The 24444-nt window shown below is 38.3% G+C and overlaps 1 protein-coding gene across 1 annotated transcript; it reads left to right on the top strand.

The window, feature by feature from the left end:
• The first annotated feature begins 5739 nt into the window (after positions 1-5739).
• LOC105398622 (homeobox protein HMX3-B) lies at positions 5740-20328 on the top strand. The gene is made up of 3 exons (XM_038110442.2): positions 5740-6314; positions 18760-18956; positions 19722-20328. Exons 1-3 carry the CDS (start codon positions 5942-5944, stop codon positions 20154-20156), a joined length of 1005 nt encoding a protein of 334 aa, XP_037966370.2. The 5' UTR covers positions 5740-5941; the 3' UTR covers positions 20157-20328.
• Positions 20329-24444: the final 4116 nt, after the last annotated feature.

Below are 24444 nucleotides of genomic sequence, written 5' to 3'. Positions count from 1 at the left end.
CTAAACTTTTCACGTCAACATCGCGACCACTTAGTGGTTTTATAGTGAAGCATTCAATTTATAATCGACAAATAGCAAATAACTAATATTTTCATCAAATGACTGGCTTCCAGCTCCATCCCCTCTGTTGTTGGGCCAACTTTGGATCCAACAAATGGCGCTCTACTCTATAGATATTGTTGGCACAGATTACTAAATAGTTGTGGGTGAAAAAATATAGGCTTATGATCTCAGATTAATTATAAATAACTACCTAGCACCTACTAAATAAGTCCTACATAAAGTTGTGAAAACGGAAGTGGATCCTAACTTATTGTTTAAGATCGTATTTAATCGATATAATATATTATATTTATTAAAGGGCAAATCCGTTAAAAATCCAAAATCAATCGGTAGGTATTTTATGTATAAATGTACTTAAGTATACTTATAAAAGTACCTAAATAAATAACTGATAATCATAAAAAGTCTTGGCAAAATCGCACTGTTTGATGTCAGGACTTTATAGTTTGACTGTAGTTGGTAGTTACCCGCTTCTGTCTGTATTTTTGGTTAATTTTATCATCGCGTGTCTTTAATTGCATTTTAGGTGGACCTAAACCTATCATTATCAAATTTGTACTTGTATTTGTTATATCTGTAAAGGGGGTCACTGGTCAGACTGTTTATTAATTTAATTATTTGGTTTTAATCATATTTTTAAATTAAACTGAAATAAAACTCAAAAGTCCAATTCACTTTAATTGAAAACGATGTTTAATATTTTTATCAAAATTCAATAAATACCTAATCATGGCACACACACACACACACACACACACACACACACACACTTGACACGGGCAGAATCTCTGAAAAAGATACATCTCGAGTTCCCCGCCAAAAGCTAATAGATCATGCCATTCGTCAGTTCAAAGGGCAAAATGGAACGCGACCGGAAGCCACGCCCCTTCCGTCCAGCTGTCATCTTTACCGCGCAAATTGATGTGGCTTTTCCGCGCTTTGTGGCTTTTAATGGCGGCCGATAAATGAGAGGTGTTGTGAATTTGTTGTGTGTGTCTGATGTAAGTATGTCTGTGTGTTAGGTTGAAGCTAAAATAATTTAGAAATTGCAATGCAGTGTTTAAGGCTTCAATATCGATTCTGAAACCAACTTTCTGAAGTGTCCGAGATTTTAACTTTCTTCAGTTGTTAGATAAATAAGTTGTACGAGTGTACACTTGAGTGTCCCTACGTAATGGCTGATGAATATATACAAGTGAGAATAAATTAATAAATTACTCGCTCATTTTTACATGTTGCACTTTCCCTCCCTTTCCGTAGCTGTCAGAAACGTCAAAATGTAAGGATGCGTTCAGAAATTCAGAAGCCGAATCATAGAACTTTTCGTCACGCGTCAACTTCAAGCGCAGTGGAGTTGTCAAGTTGATGGGGGACTGGGTATTATTATTTACTAGGACTATAAGTTAGAACCCTTCTCTCTTTAGTTAGAATGATAAATAAAGGGAATTATAATGATAATATAAACACTCACACCTTGTACTAATGTATTCCCTTTCGGGGTAGGCAGAGGTGCATTGCTGCACCCACTTTTCGCCAGTGTTTATGTTAGTCTCAATACTCCCAATGTAATAGGGGGCGGGCCAAAGGAGTTAGTCAGTCCAAAATTTTGAGGCATTCTCTCCAAAAGAATATAGCACCATGCAGCCATGTAACAGACCGCTTCTTATCATTCCAAAATGTAACAGCAACTTCACTGACATTCCGTCAGTCAATATTTAGCAAGAGCTAATTATTACTTTTAACCAAATGTGTAATTAGATTGCTCCAAGTAGTAAAATTCAAACTTCTTCATATTATTATTATTAAATTGTCACTCATTACTCATTACCCAGATCGAATACTTAATTTAACAAATATAAAAGTGGGCTATACCATTGGTACAAATGTAGCATAAACCTAAGTAGTGATGTGACATCAAACAATTTGGGGATTACTTACTCGATGCTTTAGGGTTTAGGGTGCGATACTTTTAAACGAATTTAAATTGTTGTTACAAATATGGAACCCTCGAGGGATTTTCTGAATGTTAATGAATTAAATTGTCTTTGTCATAGTAGTCATACTTTTCCTTTCATACCTAAAATTACTAAATTGCTTTTTGGCATTAAGCCTGCCTTTGTACATTCTTTTTTTTCTTTTAATATTATTCACCTTTTTTTAATAGTACCTTTATAATGTACAATAAAGTATTTATAAATAAATAAATTTTATTTAATAAATGACCTGATAATAAATTACTTATTTTAAGTTTCGGTTTTTGTAAAACCAATTTATTTTAATTAAATATTTTATAATCGACTTTAGTTCCGTTAAAATTTATGTAAGTAGGTACAGTTGCACACGTATTCCTACGGTATAATGACTCTGCACCATTTAGGAAAAATTAAAGGTACCTTCCTAGATATCATAGTAAGTATTATAAATGATTGTATTTTTAAAGTAAAGTCTATCAGTGATTTATCTTCATTGTGTTGAATACGGTGTATAGAATAAAGATACAGGTATGTAGATAACACCTACCTATAACTAAAATTGTGAATTTCTAAGTATGTATTATCATGGATCAAAGTGCTAAAAATAACATTATACCTACTGCTACACATTTTTTAACTGATGTAAGTACCTAACAGTTCCACACCCACAAAGGAACTTCTCAATCACAGGCCTATTTAAATTATCATCTTGACAGGAAGCAACAAATCCTCATTTGAAAGTGACAAACCAACAATCCAAATAAGATTAGCGTGACAAATAAAATCATCTAGGGAGCCATCCGTCCATGGCTGAATGACAGTCAGCCGTAGCATTTCGAAACGATAATGAAAGAAAATGACTTTAAAAAAAAAACTTGAAACCCTATTAAACTCCCGCCAATGAACGCTCCCCACCATGATTGGTGGGCGTGACTGCACTCATTACTTACCAAACGAGGGCTTCAAACGCAGCAGTGTGTGTTATATCTATCTCTTTTTAACGCAGAGCAAATCTCCAGTCAGACTGAGACAGCGAATGTTCGATTATAGAACGCAATTTGGACGGATCGTTTAGCAGGGTGCATTCACAGGATGTATATTTTAATATTTAATTTTATGGCGATATTAACGTTGTTATGAATAAGTTTATTCTATTATTGTGGATTTATGTCGGGTACGGCTAATGGGTCGTGCTAGATGGCCAGAATTAATGGCTGGAAATGAAATTTGGCGGATCAATTTGCTCGGGACGAAAATGAGATTTGGGACGTTGGGACTTGCAGACTTTTTTGCTTATGTACCTACCTACAGTTTTACGATGCGACAATGATTTTCTTGTTGGGTAGGTAAGTACCTAATTATTTGAAATGCTTTTGGAGTTTAAAAGTTTTTTATAAGTAAGTACTTATGTACTTACCTACATACTAACTTAATTTGGAAGGAGCAAGAAATACCTAGTTACATAAATTCTGCTTTCTGTAACTTAAAATGATCACTTTGTGTGAAAGGAATCCGTAAATGAGATTTCTGCTTTGTTATTCCAATAAGATAGTGCTGAGAGGTTCCCCAGACTACTTGGGATTCCGAACTCAGCCCAAGCCCAGACGGTAAAATTACTCGTACGTAACTAGGTAGATACAGTCAGAGTTTGGCTAAAGATAAGGTTAAGGTAGAAGTTTAGCTTATAATAAAATTTTCTTGCACCTCCTGTTGGTTGACTGGTAGAAAATGCTGATAGCTTTAAGTCCACCTTTTGTACACTTATTTTTATATTTGCGCAATAAAGGATTAAATAAATAAAATGCCTATCGGTATCGTAAGTATAGACCCAAAATTTTCTTAAACGTATGGAGAAACGGCGTCGGCAATGCCGATAATGTGGACGCACTTTGGTGAAATTTCTATACAAACGTACCTACCTACTGAATGCGTTGCGTCCGTTGCCTACGCTTACCTTAAAGGTTCAACAATTTAAGCTTATGTGAGCCACATTAGGTATGTGGATTTACCACAGCTTTATTTAACAGTTACATCATCATCGGCAAGCAATTGTAATCTATTACACATAATATGTGGGTCTTTCTCATGTAACAACTCAATTTATTACCTGCAAGTGTTAACAAATAACTATGTACTTATAAATTAAATGTTAAATACCTCTCTTATTCTATATTTCTGACATCAATAAGTACTTATCATTGCATCTAACGCAATCATTTGGCAAACTCAATCTAATAGCCCAACAATAATATAAAGTCGATAAAATCTTTTGGCAGTTTACAACGACGATTACCATCGCCACAAACATCCGACTGGCCGTCACGCATTCTCTAAACACCACATTTTACTGTATACCTTAATCATTTTCATCATAAGATTAAATTTTGATCAGCCATTGCAATTGCTTACTAATTTTATCCATTAGATCTTAATCACATTAGCTTTAAGCGTTAAATTTGAACATCGAATGCTTCGTTTTGAATTTGGAACCCGTGGCCAGGACAGATAATGGCCGCAATCAATTTGGCAGACGGAGGGGGGGACGCTAAGTGACGCGGGGGGAGGGGGACAAATTGCTCTCAAATGACGGTAGAGTGGCGATGCTGCGTTCACGACGGTGGTGGCGTGTCCAGTGGAACTCTGTGGAACGTCGTCGCAAGGAAAATGTTGTGAGGAAACATGAACATTGCTTGTGTGTGACGGCTGTAGCAGGAAATATATATCATGTACACATAGCTATGTATGGAATCTTCGGAAAAAATCAACACTAGCCATTGCCACGTCATGTTACATATTTTTTTACCAATTTATGTTGATAACTTCAGTATCTTAAAGTATCTATGTAGCTTTTCCACATGAACTTTTCGTGTCACTTTCACAAACAAGGCATTAACTTTTGCAAGGCAGTGGTGAAAGCTTGGGATAGTTAGATTACTGTAAGAAAATATTACAAAATGACAACTTTTAAATAAAACAGTACAAAAATACCGCCTAATTGATAAAAGCCATCTCTACCAGGCAACCTTTGGATAAAAGAGACATTTTAAAAATAATACCAAAATTTCCTTAGTAAACCTTTTCTGGCACTTGTTTCTGTTGCGAAATTAGCATTATATACCTATACCTACAAAGAAAATACCTAATTCCATAATATTATAATGTAGTAACCAAAAACAGTGAACGGAGCATAGAGCTCTATAAAATTCGTACTAAGCGCTGACTCTAGCAAACAGTCTGATCACCACCAATTACCGGCTGTACACTGCTTCCACAAACATGAAGCTCCATCCCTCTCTTTCTGCACCTAATCGGTTATCGCTGTCCCTTTCCAACGTCTTACAAAACATCCTAACACCACGTCCTGAAAGACTTTTAATTGTAGCTGAGAACGGGCAAAATGGACTTTAATGTGTAGCGGATAAAGGTTAGTAAAAACTATATAAATTTAACAATTATAACATAATAGTTTACTTAATAAAATGCCGTGGAAGTGTCCATTAGAGTTCAAAATTGATTGACTAGCATTTTGTTCAAAGGCTGTATAGAATTGGGGCGCCTGAAATTAACAGTGGTATTATGGCCATGGTAATAGAGCAGAAATTCGCTGGGGACGCTTAATAAAATAAAAATCATACTTTTGACTACACCCCGTAAGGAGGCGTGGTCGCCAGCGCTGGCTGGCAACGCGAGTCTAGCGCGATGAGGTCGCAGCGAGCGGACGTGTGACCCGACAATCGATATTTAAAATCGAAAATTACCCCATCACTAATCTGCAGTGACTTTTTAAATTCCCACCAAAAGTGCAATGAGTTTTGTTTTATGCCAGTGGCAGTGTCTTTTTTGAACCGCAAACTTTTTTCGCACAAAATTTAGAATAAAAACTTTTTGTTTTTAAATTTCGAAAAATGCAATCAGAATTAAGCGAGACTCCGCCGCGCCAAAAGCGAATCCCGAAGCCGTTTTCCATAGACTCTATAATCGGGAACACGGATAGAAAATCTCCAGAAATCGACATAGAGAACAACGATCAGTCCCGAAACTCCGAAGACGAGGAAAGGATTGAAGATGTCAGGATGCGTTACTTCTTCAACCAGCCGTTCCCGAACGGTGGGTTTCCGTTTCTCCTGGGATACTCCGAGCCGTGGCTGCCGCGGTTGTCAAGGATGTTGGGTCCGGGAACGTTGCCGGAGAGACGAGAGAGAGAGGAAGAGAAACGTGAGAGCCCTGTTAGTGTCGGCAGTGAGATGGACAGCGATGTCGGAGAGGATAATACACAAGGTAATTATCTTTGTGATTAATATAGTGTATGAATTCTATCTATCTATAGTTATCTAAATTAAAAATAGTTAGAAAGTATGGTGCGTTAGTAATTAACTATAGAAATGATGTATCTCTATTGAGCACCATAATAATATAACAACCAAAAAATAGGAACTTACAGGCTAGAATACAGAACTCAGAGGATATAGGTACCCTACCTACCTACTCTACCCCTGGAAAATGCTATTGCTGGGCTAAAAACCAGTGCCCGACTTCCGCTGAACATTCGGTTTAAAAAGTTCACTTAAAAAGTTCAGCCGAAATAAAAAAAAATACGGACTTTCTCTATCTAGAGTTTTATATTTTAATTGGAACGAAACGAACACAACATTGAATAGATAGTTGCTCCAATTTTCATTAAAAATTGCCATATATTTTTTGTGGCTGGAACTTTTTCATTGCTCGTGAGTGTAAAACGTTCCTTGCGCCTGAACTACCCGTCGTCGTATCGGTCATCCGTGCTCTCGGGAAAACAAGAGGGATCGAAAAGAATCTGAACATTAAGTACCTAAATCTTATTATAATTATACTTAGACTACTTTTCAGACGCGAGCTTTTCGAGTCAGAATTTCAGCAATAGGTACTGCTGCCTTGCCACCACCGCACATTAGCAATTCCTTAGCAGCATCTCTTAACTGTCAAATAGAATAGAATATATTAGAATAAAAGAATAATTTATTTTAATAACAAGCCACACAAGATTTATTATAATAGTGATAAAGCTAGTATTGGGCATTTTAGGCTGTATTTAACAAATAATTAGTAGCCTCCAGCAACCGTACTAGGCGCTAGCCTGTATTACAGCCGCTGGTGCCCCCCTAATGTGACGTAACTTTACGAATGTGATAGATAATAAGCGATGCAGTTAGATTGTTCATTGCTATTCCTATTCCTTAAAATATGCGTCCGGCGTAACCTGGAAAGTCAGTATGGCTGACACTTATATTTTAAACCTCCTGTAAACTTACGATACTGTCTATGAATTTAGGGGTAAGTGTATTGTACACACTGTCAAATTCGGTCTACATTAACTCAAATATTACGTCACGTTTGGCGGCCATTTCAGATAAATAAGGAGAGCTTGCTGTATGACTGGCCAATCCTTTCACCACGGGGACACACCCTCATCAAGCATTGTTTTTGTCACCGACAGAGAAAGAAGTCTAAAATACTCAATCAACAAATACTTACTTACTAGCCGTGCAACTAATAAATAAATATGTGGGGACATCTCACACAAGGCCATCCGACCCCAACTAGGCAGAGCCTGTGTTATGGGTATCGGACAGTTGATATATCAACACAAATACATAGATAGATACATATTAAATATAAATATCAACACCCAAGACCCGAGTACAAATATTTGTCTTTAAACAAATATCTGCCCCAGCCGGGAATCGAACCCGGGACCTTCGGCATAGCAGTCAGGGCCACTAACCACTACGCCATTCGGCCGTCCTGCTTGCAAACCATACACATCCTCTCATGTCAGCGCCGGAACCTGGCGTGAGAAGCGGGCGCTTACCCGACTGCCCTCTCTACCATCGCTCTTAATAAATACATCGATTGAATATCGGCTTATCAATTATAATGAATAATTAGTTAGGATCCATTTCCGACTTTATAGATGGACTGTACTGTACCTACTGCAAGAGTACACAAAGAAAGCATAAACAAAACAAAATCGACGACCCAGAAGTTCCATTTTCAAAACGCACCCTCGTTAACGGCAAGAATCGATTCACAACCGATTCGTCACACGTCCTTGTATCGATATGTCACGCCACTCGAATGCATCTGTCGCGTGAAATTATCACAACACTAGTGTAGAGCGTTTGGGAATTGGCGCGTATTTATTAATCACAAAATGACACAAATCTTTGTGGACGTCTCCATATGGGAGAGAATCGCGACTAGTTGACGTTTCGCCGCACTCAACCTTCGTTTTCTTATATCTGCCAGTTTCAATAGCTCTATCTATCGATAGCTGACAGTTACTTTCATACGATTTTGACAGAATGCAACTTATTATGTGTCAAAATCGTATAAAAGTAACTGTCAGCTATCGATAGATATAGAGTATTGGAACTGCCCCCGTATTATGTAACTCCGAGTGGGGTTGGTTGGTATAAAATGGCTGCCAACTTAGAGCATTATTAATTAATAACTTTATACTGACTTATCTGATTTCACAAACGTTTATGTTGATTGTACGGATATATTGTTAGGCTTCTTGCATATTTCTTTCACTAAGATTTTTGGTGTTTTCGGTTAATAAGTCTCTAAGTTGATACCAATTATCACCGGTTGCTAACTCTCAAAAAGTTACAAAATACGGGGGCTGGTAGTATCAGAGTAAGATTACTATGATAGTATCATCGCGATTTCATCGCTCGTCGAGACGGTCCCTTAGGTTGACAGTGGCTGTTGCCCCAGTAGGAAAAAAAGAACGGCCAGGCGCATTGCATTTTACGGGAAATACCTAATATATAACACTGAAGCGATCGCGCCGCCGCTAACTAAGAAACGATACGATATTACGTATCGCACAAAACGAATTTTCATATTGTATGGAGATTATGGCGAAACGGAAATGTGGACGCCCGCGCCGCCGCCGCCACCGGCCGCCACCGCTTACCTTAAGGCCGGGGTCTCCTATTTACTCCGTAGCTCGCGTCAAGTGTCACCGCCGTAGGCCGCGTCACGATTGTCACTACATCTACGCGCCAACGTCGGCGTGTGAGGGAGACCGCATCAGTACATTTCTATAGTGAGCATTGTGACGCGGCCTACGGCGTGACGCTGGACGCGCCCTTCGGCGTAAATAGGATTCCATCATGCTGGAAGTTGGCTCATGTTGTGCCTATACACAAGGCTGGCGATAGCACCAATTGTGAAAACTACAGACCAATTAGTATTTTATCCTGCATCGCCAAGTTATTTGAATCGCTCGTATATGATATATTCTTTAGTCACGTTAAGCCTTACTTGCATGAACAGCAGCATGGTTTTGTTAAAGGTAAATCCATTTTGAGTAATCTCCTGGAGTATAGAGACTACCTGTCTTCAGCGTTTAATGAAAGAGGACAAGTGGACTCCATATACACCGATTTTAAAAAAGCATTTGATAAAGTTAATCATTCTTTGCTCTGTGTCAAATTGTCGTGTTATGGAGTCCATGGTAGCCTTCTCCGTTGGGTGAAATCATATCTACACAAAAGAAGCCAGTTGGTTGCTCTGGGGGGTTACAAATCCTCACCCGTTTTAATAGATTCCGGGGTTCCACAAGGATCTCATTTAGGCCCCTTATTTTTCGTAATTTTTATTAACGACCTCATAGATAGGTTATCGTGTAGGTGTCTCTTGTATGCAGATGACCTAAAAGTATTTCATAGCATCAAAACAGACTGTGACTGTACCCTACTACAAAATGACGCTGATACGATATCAGAATGGTGTAATGCAAACTTTATGCACCTCAATGTGCGTAAATGTTGCATTATAACATTTACTAATAAAAAAAGTCACATCAAATATGATTACGCGATAGAGGGCCAGACTTTGGAACGTAAAACTGTCGTGAAGGATCTTGGAATCCTTTTTGACAATAAACTTACATTTAGAGATCACTATGACTATATAATTAACAAAGCGTATAGTATGCTGGGGTTCATAGTTAGGTCGTCAAAAGGCTTTAAAAATCCTCACAGCTTCATCTATCTCTACAATGCCATTGTCCGCAGCACGCTTGAGTATGGCTCTACTATATGGTCACCAAATTACGAGATACACTCCAAAAGGATTGAAGGTGTGCAAAGAAAAATGCTAAGGATTGTAAGTCACAAATCGGGCTATGGCCGTAGCTTGTCATCCTATAATGAAAGAATGACAACATTTAATGTAACGCCCCTTTATATTCGTCGGAAACAGCATGATATAATAAACCTTCACAAAATTATACATTCCTTTATAAACTCTCCCAACTTGATCTCCTTAATAAGATTTAACGCAAAACCCAACCTCCGTCATCCTAAACCATTCCATATCCAAAGTTGTAACAATAATATATCTTTTTTCAATCCAATTGTAAGAATGTGCCGTCTGTATAATGACTTTGCCTGCTCTAAAGATTGTGATGTTGATGTCTTCGATCCAAGAGTATATAAATTTAAAACGCTAGTTCGAAGCTTAAAACTTGAATAATTACTTGTATAATATAGATTTACTATTATTTAATTTTGTATAAGCATTGCTGCTGTATACTTATAAACTTGTGTTAGCTTAAGATTTTCATGATGTGTATACATACCTAGGTAGTTAATCTAGTTCTTAATTTTATATATGAATACCTCTTCTCATGTTACGATTAATTGCTGTTTTGTGTACCATATTGTTCAATAAAATAAAATAAAAATAGGAGACCCCGGCCTTAGTCAGCGGCAAACTGGGGACCCTACTGGGGACTCAGCCTAACGTTTGTTTTGGCTGCACTAGGCCTTTGGTAAAATAGCCTCTCCTTTACTACCCCTTACTCTGAAATTCCGTAAACTGTGGTGGTATTTTTTAGCTCATTGTCAATTAATATAACTAGCTAGATTACCTAGTGCCCATTATTCCACAGACAACACTTAAATTTTATTGAAGATCAAACGAACCTTCCTGTAATGATAACCATGAAATGAGTGAATGGAATCGTAAAAATAATAAGTGTTGGTAATTAATTCCTATGAGCTAATTCGTTGTTATTGATTTATAAATTTAAGTACTTAATCCAAATGTCGTTCTGGTTGGTTCCGAATCTTACTATCCTGTTTTCTTCATTTCTGAAAATTATAATTTTAATTTTTAATTATAATTTTATTTTTAATTTGATTGACATTGCATGTACCTACTATGGATCTTGTTATCTGAAAATAAATGTATTATTATTATTATTATTATTTCTCATTAGCTTTTTATTCCTAAATTACTTATTCGAGTGCACGAGACGATATGGTCCAATGGGCCTAAATCCTTTATGGTCGACTTTAAAACAATTCCCTATTAACATTTGGGAATCCCTCATGCTTCAAGAATACTAAAACAAAACTCAAAATTCCGAAATAACAAATTTCTTTACGCGTACAAAATATTGAGTAGTGCAACGCAATGCAATGAAAACCGTAACTTACCGATAAATTACCGATTTCCTCGAATTGTTTTCGGACTTTCGCACATGAATTTAAGATGGCTGTTTGAATGATCGTACATTAACTTTCATGACATGCAAAGTACTTAGCATGGGACGCCGTCCATCCAGCCAGCTTGACGATCAGAAACAGACTCCCTATCGCGAACTTTTTTTGCAATCATAGTCTTTGTCATTTTACTTAGTGTTGACTCCGCGCTAGGGGCACAGGTAGCCGGTAGCCGTTGCATGAAGAAGGCCGAGGTTTATTATTTGAAGTGAGTTTTATTGTGATGCTGATGTAATATGCAAAAGGAATTCAAAATTCGAAATGCGATCAAAATTGCAATATCTTGAGGAAACTCTTTAACTGTTTATGATAAAGGTTCTTCTTACTTTACTAATAATGAAGAATATGAACTGACTGAATTCATTGACAGTGTTTAAGTTTTTTTAAACTGTTGCCAGAAGATTATTGTTAATCTTCTGAAATCTTTTTAACATACTTACCAACAACATAACTAACCAAACTCTAAGCCCCAAGGCGCCAAAACTAGTGATGTCCAAAAACCGGCAAAATAAAACCGGTAAAATAGTAAACCTCTCCACCACCGCTATTTATCGGCCGGACAGAGAGAGGGCGGGGCGCTGACTCGGCGTCTCAGCTGACCGCTTTTTTATGACACTTTTCAAACATCGAACGATTTGAGGGACCCGTTTTGTGATCAAGATACAGAGTGCCCGTCTTTTGCGTGGTGAAATTGACAGTGGAGTTGGAGCGTCCGTAGTCAAGCTAGCTTCAGTGATCGTAACTGACCATTGAGGTTTATTTATTTATTTATTTTATTTTAGGAAAACTTACAGCACAATTTGAAAGTATAACAATAGAATGAGCAGTAAAAGGCCATTTACAAGTTTCCACTGATAGAAATAACTTAATAATATTTACGCTAATACAAAGTAGCAAACTAAAGTAGGTACATTAACATATTATCTACGCCTAATCAAACGTTCTAAACTGTATATATGTAAAGCTACAAAGATGTTTAATAACAATTACACTGTGAAATATATAATACATTAACTCTTAGACATCAAAAAAGGTACTATTTAGAATATTTCTCGCCTTATTAATGCTTGTATTAAATATATCAATGTCCAAATTAATCGATACGTGGTTAAAGTTGTTGCAAGCCCGCCATAGATACGAATTCAGTCGGTAATTGGTAGACACCGTGATGTTACTAAAAATCGGATTGAAGCGACGGGAACGATTCGGAACATAAAATTTTAATTTTTCCAATAATTGAGGACAATCAATTTGGCTGGTGGCAATTCTTAGGAGGAATAATAAATCACAAATTTCACGCCTGTTTATTAATGGCAGAATGTGAAACTGGCGGCAACCTTCCTTATAGTTTTGTTAGGGATACCTAACACGATAACTTAAGTACCTCATGAACCTTTTTTGTATACGCTCGATGCGATCAATGTATACCGTATATCTAGAGTTCCACACCTGTGATGCAGGTTAAGCAACACATGGCACGGTTAACCATTGGATGGGTGACTGATTTCAAGTTACCTATTGTTTTCTGGACGCTTCCGTGCTTCGGACGGCACGTTAATCCGTGGGTCCCGGTTGCTGTTTCGGCAACAGTCGTAAAGCCAATAAAGCAAAGTCAGAGGCCTTCGGGTAGCTTGAAAACATCTGACAGTCGAGTTGACCACTTGTTTACACCCGACAGCTCACACAATCACTCAATCACAACCCGCACTAGGCCAGCGTGGTGGACTAAGTAAGGTCTGTTGTATGCCCACCCTGTATATAACAAAACATTGCATCCATCAGCCATCCATTACGTTTTTCGGCGTTTTTGTGATCGCCATTTTGTTACCCCAGCGCTTAGCGTCTCCCTCGCGTTTGATTTTATAGATTGTTGCTAAAGTAATGGTGCAATTGTGGTTTATTTAGTGGCAATTAAGTAGTAATAATTATGTGATATTAGTATTAGGATCAATTGACTTTACTTTAACAAATTAAGAAAGAGAAACGTCAAAAGTATGTATTTAGGGCGTGATTTGTGGTGTCCGAAGCATAAAGTTAGTTTATTCAAGCTACGTAGTTCTATTACTTCTATGGTTCTAAGTATAATTCATTTTGTCGAATTAACATATATCTTTCTTCAAAAAGGCAATAAGTAGGTAAGTACTTACCTACAACATACTCATGAGAAATGAATAAGTTCCAGTGACAATAGTACCAAATTACTCCTAAACGCAAAAAACTATCATAAAGTCTATTAATAAAGTCTAATAATGGGTGATTCTTCAGGGACCGTATTTTCGACGGCGTTGGGGATATCTCTGTAACCAATTTAGACAATGACACGTAATTATTTTTCAATACAGTCTAGCTCTATCTCTATTTGTAACCAATCTAATTTTTTCAGTAAATGCTGTTTCAGTACTGAAAAAAATATATTTGAAGTGTGTTATTCTGATTCATATACATCATATACGTCCGTTTGCCAGCTTGAGGAACAAAATGTTCAGTATCACATTTCCCTTTTAATTTATTAACATGAATTAAATTTTTATATAACGGCAATGAGTTTTCCTTTCACAAAAAAATATTTAGTACTTACTAATAAATACGTAAGTTTTTTATAAATAGATAATTAAGGAGTGTCCGGCATGTAGTACTGATTCATAATATGAATCACTTTGTGCACTGTTGGTAAATAATTTGTGATGATGGCAGAAGATTATGAAAGATGTTTTGAATAATAATTATGCCGTAACATGTTGATGACTATACTTGGTCATGTAGTGGCAATGGGAGTCTGGCTATCCGTTCGCTAGAAGCCAGCTCTCCAACGCACCATCCAGTAGATGCCTAATGCTCCTAGTATGCCTAGATCCAGGTGAAAAGAAGGTCAATATCTGATTCATATGGTCTTGGTTCAGGTACCCTTCTGATTAATATTCCTCCTGTAAAAAATCTATTTTCTGAGTATGATTGTTCAATATCAGTTTCAAGTAATGCTCTTGGGTTATAGATTTATGAAAAAAATAAACAAAACTATAGTGTGAATGTATTATGAACTACTTGAGGTTTTATGCAAAATCATGATTCATATGTAGGTATATGATTCATACGGTAAAAAACCTCATCCTATACAGAATTTTCCAAAAGTTTACGTCATGCCTTGGAGGGCTGATAGTACAGCTTAGGAGTGACCAGAATATCACTAAAAGACCTTAGTAAAATGTCGATAGTTTTTGAGATAATGACACTTTTATAAATTTTCTGAAAATAGTCGCCCAAGCAAGCTAAGTTAAGTTTCAATTTTATTTTGCGTAACCTTCTATAGTTCTTCTATCGATGACAGTCCAAGAAAATTACGAGCAATTCTGTATGTTTAAAACAATGATGGTTTTCCATGGTGTTCTTTTTTCTGGTTCTGATTCATATGGCCACAAAAAATTGCAACGTCAATAAGTTTTTGAAACTACTTGATAAGAAAGAGTGCCTTTTCCAATTATATGTTATTTGCTGTATCCATTTTCATATAAACATAATTATGTTATAGAGCTAAAAATTAAATAAAAAAAACCGGCCAAGTGCGAGTCGGGCTCGCGCACAAAGGGTTCCGTAGCAGCAAATATAATAAACTTATTAGTATATTTTTTGATCTATCTTATAAGGTTCAGCCATCGTTTTCAGTGTAAGCACAATAACTTAACCAAAATTACAGTTAAATCAACCTATCTCAAAAACTATAAGAGATACTTTGATCAAACCAAAAATCGTTGAAAGAGTTAATTAGCATGCATCACCTCTATTTTTTTTAGAATTTTATACCCCGTAGTTATAAAAATAGAGGGGGGGGGACATACTTTTTACGACTTTGAGAGCTGATATCTCAAAAACCGTTCACTTTAAGAAAAATGTTTTTTAGAAAACTTTATATCATTTTAAAAGACCTTTCCATTGATACCCCACACGGGTATGTACATCGAAAAAAAAAATTTCATCCCTCAGTTACATGTATGGGGGGCCCCACCCCCAATTCTTTTTTTTACTATTTAGTGTCATATTTTTGTAGCGGTTCATACAACACATATTCCCATCAAATTTCATCACTGTAGTACTTATAGTTTCCGAGTAAATCGGCTGTGACAGACGGACAGACGGACAGACGGACAGACGGACATGACGAAACTATAAGGGTTCCGTTTTTGCCATTTTGGCTACGGAACCCTAAAAATGGCCATATAAATCAGACGAAGAATGGAATTTCGAAGAATCACCCAATTAATATTGAAGTATTTAGGTAAGTAGTTACATTTCACAGCGCATCAGAGTATTACCAACCAAAATATTTGTGTTATAAGTAAGTACTTAAGTACCTAAAATTTAAATTAAATAATTAAGACCTTATAGTGTCGCCACTTTCTTCTTCTTCTTCTGGTGCCTCTCCACTACTGGAGGTTGGCGGTCAGCTCTGCATACTCCTCTCTATTCTTCGCCAAGCGCATCAGCTGTTCCACGCTGGCCACTCCCGTCCATTCTCTTATATTGCGGAGCCACGATTTTCTCCTTCTGCCCACACGTCTTTTCCCCTCTACCTTGCCCATCATAATGACCTGAAGAAGTCGGTATCGATCGTGTCTGAGCACATGTCCTAGATAGCTTGTCTTCTTCTGTTTTATGGTCAAGGTGAGTTCTCGGGATCTTCCGACGCGTCGCAGAACTTCTTCGTTCGTCACTTTATGGACCCAACTTATCCTCAGCATTCTTCGGAAACACCACATTTCAAAGGCGTCCAGTTTTTTGCAGGCTGTCTCCTTTAGGGTCCAGGCTTCGCAACCGTACATAACTACTAGGGTTTCTGATTTCTCGACCTGTTTTCGTTCTCGAGCTTCGAGAATTCTCGAGCCCAAATTCTCGAGCCTTCTCGAGTCTCGAGCCTTTCTAAAGAAGACCTTTAGAAAACAAGCTTTAATTTTTAAAAAAACACAAAATCTCATTTTTTTACTTTATAAATTTAATCACAAAGAAAATACTCTACTAATATTCATAATAAGCTGTCTAGCTAGCTACTAATTTCTAGTACACGGGGGGGGGCAAAAGTAATCACCATATTGGAAGTTGCTTTTTAGTTGAATTTGTGCAAATGGCCGCCAATTTCAAATCTGTTTTTATATTGGTGGACTAGACAAATGCAGAATATAAGTTTAGAAGCCGTGGAGTGATATACTCCCCAAGAACGCGGAATAATTGTGTTTATTCAGTTTTCGGGTCGTCTTTTTTAGTTTTATCATTTATTTTTCCCTGCAATATCGCCCGATTTAACAGTTTCAGACAGTTTTTCTGGGGTTTTTTGAAGTCCCGTGTTTATGTGTGTCTCTGGAAGCCCTTAAGGACAACATTCAACACGAGTGCGAGAATCTCTCGCCCGAAGTTTTCGCCGAAGTGAAGAGAAATGCCATAAAACGAGCCCGTATGGCAATCAATTGTGATGGCGCCCATTTGGCCGATTTCATCTTTTCGACTTTACCAATAAAATTGTAAAGGTTCAAATAAACATAGGTACTTAATAAAAAACACAATCGAAGTTTTTCATTTACAAAACAAATTAGAGCCAAACAACATCGGGTGACTTCTTTTGGTCCACCTGAACTAAGAAACAGTACGTAACTTTCACTACGTTATCTTTTAAACATTCATAGGTATTATCAGTACAGCACTAGCTTAAATGGAGATGAAACATAATAAATCATAATACACGCGCATGGTATGCGTGTGTGTTGTTAAGCGGTGCAGGAAAATTCGAATTGAATATTCTTTTGAATTTAAATCTCAAGGCTCGAGAAATTCTCGAGTCTTCAGATTTTTTTCTCGTCTCGAACGAAGCCGAATTTCTCGAATCTTCTCGAGCTCGAGAATTCTCGAGCAGAAACCCTAATAACTACTGGCCAGATGTAGCATTGAAGCAGTCTAATTCGGAGATGAATATTTACGTCCTTGTTACAGAGCACCTTTTTCATTTTGGTAAAGGACGCACGAGCGATTTCAATTCGGGTCTTTATCTCAGGTTCAGATTCCCATGCTTCAGTCACCCATGTGCCTAGGTACTTGTACTTAGTCACTCTCTCCAAATTAGTTCCTGCTATCGAGATTGTTGGGTTGAAGTGTTCTCTTCTAGAAACCACCATAACCTTCGTTTTAGTCAGGTTCGGTTTTCCACTTTCTAAGTGGAACTTTTTCATTGCTCATGAGTGTATTTAAACAAATTTGGAATTACAAAATTTATATATTTAAAAAATGCATAGTAAGCATCTACTTTTCTACACAATGAGGCAGAAACAAAACAAACATGACTGTTTACGTAAAAACAACAGTTTCAAAAACTACATAAACCGCATCATAACCCTATTATTTGTTTTCCCACTACAATTAGAGTTCAATGAATTTGTAATCAAATTATAAATTCATTAAACGACCAGTTACAGGCTGTAATTTGATCGCATTACTTTCATTAAATCATTAATAATGTACACAGGCAAAGGGTGGACAGTTAATAGATATTAACCCATAATTTGTTCATTCGGGTCAGCCATCAGGAGGTAGTTAGCTACTTTTGGAAAGGGTTCGATTTTTCACCACCATCGAAAAATGCATAAAGTAGTACCTATGAACCTAGCTATCGTCTATTGACACATTAGCGCATCTGGCGTAGGCTGTATAGATGTGACAGATATTTGACTGATAAGCAATACTACTCAAGGATTGTTAGATCAAGGACTTATATACAAAGTCCTTGTGTTAGATTGTAATGTTTCGTTGGTAGAGTCCACGCCACCACTGAAGTCTGCGGCTCAATTGGGAACTAACCTGCCTATTCAATACTATCTCTATGAGTCCAGTCAAATAATAAATTAAATCTACTACGTTGGGTACAGCGTAGCGGCTATCGGACTTTATTATTGGCTCAGACTCTAGCGTAATGTTCCTACTAGCGTAATGTTCCTACTATCGTAGGTCGCCTTTCATTATGGTCACTTGGGCCCGGGAAGTCGCAGCTCGGAACAGCTCTATGGTGGACATATTGATCCATTCGGCGAGGTTCTGTAGCCAGTGGGTTCTTCTACGGCCACTTCTTTTCTTGCCCTATATTTTCCAGCTAGCGGTTCACAATCCTAAACCACCTTCTTCCTCCCCAGGTGGCGATTCAGAAGCTGACGCCGACAACGACTCCGGCACAGAATCGACCCCTCAAGCGAACAAGGCTCGTAGGAGACGAACTGCCTTCACCAGCGAACAGCTGCTGGAGTTGGAGCGAGAGTTCCACGCGAAGAAGTACTTGAGTCTGACAGAGAGGTCGCAGATCGCGTCGGCACTGAAGCTGAGCGAGGTGCAGGTTAGTTATGCGGCCCTGGTACTTTTGTTGACACCTCTAGGTAGAGGCACCATCGAGATATCGGCAACAATTTTACTGAGCTGTTTCCTGTTTCTGTGTCTGCTTGAAAGCGTGAGTCTGGGAGACATGCGGGTTAGTTATGCAGACCTGGTACTTTTTTTGGATGTCACATATTCCTTTTGATATACCTATCGCAAGTCATCTTCTCTTAAGCTGAATATTAGTTATGCGTTCTTAGTTAGTACTGTCTACTACGGCAAAGCTAGTCTATAGTATATTTAGTTCAACAAGGCTCGTAGGAGACGTACCTACAGCCTTCACCAGCGGACAGCTGCTGGTCACAGATGCGGTCCGCACTGAAATTGAGTGAGGTGCAGGTTAGTTATGTGGTCCTGGTTCCTGGTAGGTGGTACTTTTGTTGACACCACCTTTGGAAATATTGATAGCGGGCTTGCAGATAGCTCTGCTTTCAAGATGATTAAGGTGCACTTTTTCTGCACAGAATCATAAAAAAAATACTGTATTCAAGCTTATGTTAGTAGGTTAGTTAAATACTCTTAACTACCATCTTAATGCAGCTCAAAATTTAATGTAGTTATCATTTCAAATATTTGTGTAGGTACTTACTGACTTAAATATAAGGTAAATAGGTATCTGACTGGCAGACTGTTTCTGATTAACCTACCTTCCTACAGCAGCTATTGCCCTTACATGTAAGTTCACTCTGACAATCTATATAAATCTAACAAAAACCCTTTGTTCCAGGTAAAAATCTGGTTCCAAAACCGGCGCGCCAAATGGAAACGCGTGAAAGCGGGCCTCGCGTCCGGCAGCCACACGGGAAAAACCGGATCCGGCACGAAAATCGTCGTCCCGATCCCCGTCCACGTCAACCGCTTCGCCGTACGAACCCAGCACCATCAGATGGAGAAGCAGAACGGTTTACAATTCCGCCTAGACCGCGCCACGCAACCGCTGCCTGGCAGTTTATTGCAATCTCAGACTTCGGCTTTTTTAAGCGCTACAAAAGTTGCTCCAGAGTTGATTGAAAATCGGAATCATAGTCAAGAACCGGTATTAATGAATCCGGGATTGCGCAACCCTATGTTTGACGCGAGCATGTCCGCTAGGTTGGCAACAATGAGTCAGAATGCCAACTTAAGGCATTTCGCTAATCAAAATGGCCGCCACGCGAGCTAGTTTTTAGGTTTGTTCTGATTGTAAAAATAGGTTATGGACCAGAGTTTTTTTGTAAATAGTACACTGTAATGTAATGCTAGTTTGTTAACTCCTAATAAATAGTGTGATATGAAGAATACATATAAATAAGTATACTTACTAATTAATATTATTAAAATACTGAGTGAATTAATTTTCAGAATTTTATTTCTTATTTTTCCGTACACGACAGACAGTCAGAGGTTATTACAAGCAACATTTATCAAATAATTCAATAAACAGCTTAGCAATCTATAAATTATGAAGTGTCCCACAAAAGTCATAAATCTATGGTCACCCTACTCAGTACAAAGACGCCGCCGCGTGGGCGTGTCTGGAACTAATACATTTATACCACAACGGCGTATCCGATTACTATTTACAAAATCATTAAAGACTTTACTACTTTGTTAACAGGCATCATTTTCCTTTAACATTTCCATCAGACGCACGAAAAATCAAAACGAGAAAAGTATCTTCTTGAGACGGCAAAGTTAGTTTTCCTCGTAATTATTTGGGCATAGGAACTCCAACTGTTTGTTGAAGCTATTAAGGTATATTTTGCACGGTTGAATTATAAGAGATTTCTACAAAATGGCGGTTTGTATGGATGCCTGTCAAATGCACTGAATTGTTATGATATCGCCCTTTCAAGAACCAAGTTTTGTTATGAATTATTTAAGGGAGTAAATCAAATTCAAGGCAGATAGATGGCAAATACATGGAGTAAGTAGTAAAGTAGAAGTAGTAAACGGCTGAATGGTGTAGTGGTTAGTGACCCTGACTGCTATGCCGAAGGTCCCGGGTTCGATTCCCGGCTGGGGCAGATATTTGTTTAAAGACAGATCGGTACTCGGGTCTTGGTTGTTGATATTTATATTAACTATGTCTCATAACACAGGCTCTGCCTAGCTTGTGGTCGTATGGCCGTGTGTGAGATGTTGCCACATATTTACCTACTTATTTATTTATTTAAATTCAAGGCAGAGGGACCACTGACTTGTAAAGGACGAAATTTTGACAAATAGGTACATGGAGTAAGTAAGTAGTTACTAGTAAGGAGTAAGCAAGTAGTAAGTACTCGTAATCACAATTAAAGTAAGCGTCTACCTTTCGGCATCGTATGATCGTACGCATCGTATTCTTTGTATTAGAAATTCACACAAATGCGTCCACTTCATCGGCATTGCCGACGCAGTTTCTCCATACATATGTTTGGTGCGATACCGATAGAAAGAAAGAAAGAAAGAAAGAAAGAAAATACATATATTTCACACACACACACGGAAACAACACAAAAAATAAATAATAAAACAAATAATAAAAAAAGGTAAAAGATGAGCAAGGGTGTTGCCTCCCGGTGCAGAAACGGGTTCTAGCTCAGCTTGGTGCTATGATAAACCATAGCGCTGGTTTTCAGCTAGAACCCTGGGTGAAGTTGAACTTACATACCTTTAGTAGGTAAGGTACTCTGTCTTCCTCACCCAAACCCTGCAAGCTACCCTGTCTTTGATTGTTGTTATAGAAACAAACATCTCTGAATGCTATCATATCAACGGGTACCAAAAAAGCTGTCAGTGATGGAGGCTAATGATGACGAACACAGCAGATTATCGACATTTCTTATGCAACATTGTATTTATAAGAATCCTCCACAAAGTTTGTGTAACGGCACAGGTAAAGGTAAGTGCAAGCTGCCAGATACTGCCTGCTGGTAGATACTGTCTCTTATAAACACATCAATCGTGGTCACTATGAATTAATAGCGAGAAACTTAGGTACGTTGTAATCTTGTTCTAATCTGTGGCCATATCGTCATAACCATATCACAAATGCAGTCGTCAAAGAAAAGTTTTAAAGTCACTTCTAGTATAGATATAACCACGATATAACAACTGCGACCAATCAAATTAGGCCTCGAAATGCATTCTGCTTAGCATTTCAGACAAGTTAATGTGAAACATTCACTTTTTCTTCTTCTTCAGATGCCATCTACTATCATAGGTCGGCTATCATTATGGCCACTCGGGCCCGGGAAGTCGCAGCTCGGAATAGCTCTATGGTGGACATATTGAACCATTCGGCGAGGTTCTGTAGCCAGTGGGTTCTTCTACGGCCAGGTCTTCCTTTGCCCTGTATTTTCCCTTGCAGTATGAGTTGCAAATTCACTAAGTTACCAAAAACAAATAATTTCTAAGCACAATATTTTTCTCATTCAAATATTATTATTTATCAAAAGCCCGGCTCACTGCAGCGCGCACCCCACAGCCCTCAACTGAGACCGCCCACTTCTGTGACAAAAGTCGCGACTATTACACCGAAAATTAATTGTTTGTCGCTTTTGGAACGTGCAATGATCCGGGGCGCGCGAGTGTGGAGAACACTTTTAGTTCTTTTATTTAGACGATCTTAGAAATGGTTCGACGACGGTAGTGGCTCGTTGAGGAAAATCGAGGATAGAGTGTTGTGGCGCTCCTTGGAAAAGTTCTTAGTAAGTAATACACAATTACAGGCTTATGATTTTAAGTCGCTATGGAGATCTCTACGACTACGTCTAGTATCTGGACGATTATTGGCTGGTATGGTAGGTAATGAATATTTTCAAGGGCGGTTTGTAATTTGTAAGCATCTCTGTGGTTCACTTAGGTCTTTTAGGCTAACAAGGGGCCGTCCATTAATCACGTGAGGTCGTTTTTCTCATTTTTTGACCCCCCCCCCTCCCCTCTGGTGATATTTGGTGAGGTTTGGGACCAACCCCCCCCCCCCCCCCCTGGATCACGTGTATTTTTTTGGAAACCTATGAAAAGGCAATTTTTGACTAGAAAAAATATAGGTCATACTACAAATCGTTAAAATTTTTGCGCCGTCCAAAATATCGGTTCAGAAATACCTAATTTTTGACAAAAAATTAATACACGTGATGTCTAACGAGAACCCCCCCTCCCCCGTCGTGATGTTTCGTGAGGTTTTCAGTACCCCCTCCCCCCCCCCTTTGAGCCTCACGTGATTAATGGACGGCCCCCAAGGAATTAATGATTTTTTTTTTCGGAAGTGTGTTACCTACCTATAAAGCAATTTATTATTTAGTAATCACCACCGGAACATCAGTCAGATCCATTCCATACAAATTATGTCAAGTCATTGACTACCAATAGTTGGCGGCGATACTGTAACTACTGTTGTTCCCCTGCACGATAAAAAGAGCCGTCTCCACACTAGCCAACCTCCACAGATTAAACCCAGAAAGGGCATAACGTATCGCTGCTCAGTTGATCCCGCCCCGCCCCGCAGTGATTACAAATGATTACAATGATTACAACGAGTACAATGCCGCCGTCGCAGCCGATTACGAAACGATTACGCACACATCTGCCGGGCAGCGTGTGCCTTTTAGTTTTGGCTTGATTGGAATTAGGAGTTCTCTCGTTATGGTGGTTTTAATTAGGATTTAGGAAGTAAAGTTAGTCTAGCTAACGAAGAGAGAAAAACCAGAGAGCTACTGCGCGGGCCGAGACTCTTATCTCTTTGTATTAAACGTGCCGATTGCACCTCTGCCCGTCTAGTACAGGTATGATAGTTTATCTAAAACTATAAAAGTTTACGTTTTCTCGCATACAAAGTGGCGCCTCTAGCGGAAACTATGATTAAACTTTTGACAGATGCTGGTGACCAAAGGAAACCTAAACTTTTTTCGCTTTCAAAAATTGCAAAACCCGTACTAGACTGTTTGTTAGATTTTAGTCAGTAGGTATACCTAGTGTAACGCTCCAGATATCTAGGTACAACTAGAGCATTCGAGTTTGTAAATCCGTCTTGGAGTTATATATATGCTTACAGTGGTTATCTACTTACCTTTCAATTTCAACTTACAACACCCCAATTTTTCGGCCGTGGCTTAAAAAGGCGTGAGATTTCACAAAACTAACAATAACATCGCCACCCCTTAATAAAATTACACAAAAGCGACAGTTTGCTCCAGCACACTATACTACCACGCCCAATGATTAGTACTGTAATAGGCACAATATGACAAAAACTAGCCCTGCTTTGATTAACAATGTACGACCCAGATGTTGTGTCGCATCATCATCATCATCATCATCAGCCTATAGCAGTCCACTGCTGGACGTAGGCCTCTCCCAAAGCACGCCACTGGATGAGATCTTTAGCTTTCCGCATCCACACAACAACTGCAAAAGCAAAGCAAAAAACTGTCCACATTTTGTATACTTACTGTCAAACCGTTTTAAGTTCAACCTAATGACAACCA

The sequence above is a fragment of the Plutella xylostella genome, chromosome 2 (assembly GCF_932276165.1).
Source record: "Plutella xylostella chromosome 2, ilPluXylo3.1, whole genome shotgun sequence".
NCBI classification, from domain to species: Eukaryota; Metazoa; Arthropoda; class Insecta; order Lepidoptera; family Plutellidae; genus Plutella; species Plutella xylostella.
This window is presented reverse-complemented; position numbering and strand designations above follow the sequence as displayed.

Bases quoted from the DNA above. Each gene is read 5' to 3' on its own strand.
- LOC105398622 (XM_038110442.2), top strand. From the start codon at position 5,942: ATGCAATCAGAATTAAGCGAGACTCCGCCGCGCCAAAAGCGAATCCCG. The intron at 6,315-18,759 runs GTAATTATCTTT...CTTCCTCCCCAG, and splicing joins CGGAGAGGATAATACACAAG to GTGGCGATTCAGAAGCTGAC. The intron at 18,957-19,721 runs GTTAGTTATGCG...CCTTTGTTCCAG, and splicing joins TGAAGCTGAGCGAGGTGCAG to GTAAAAATCTGGTTCCAAAA.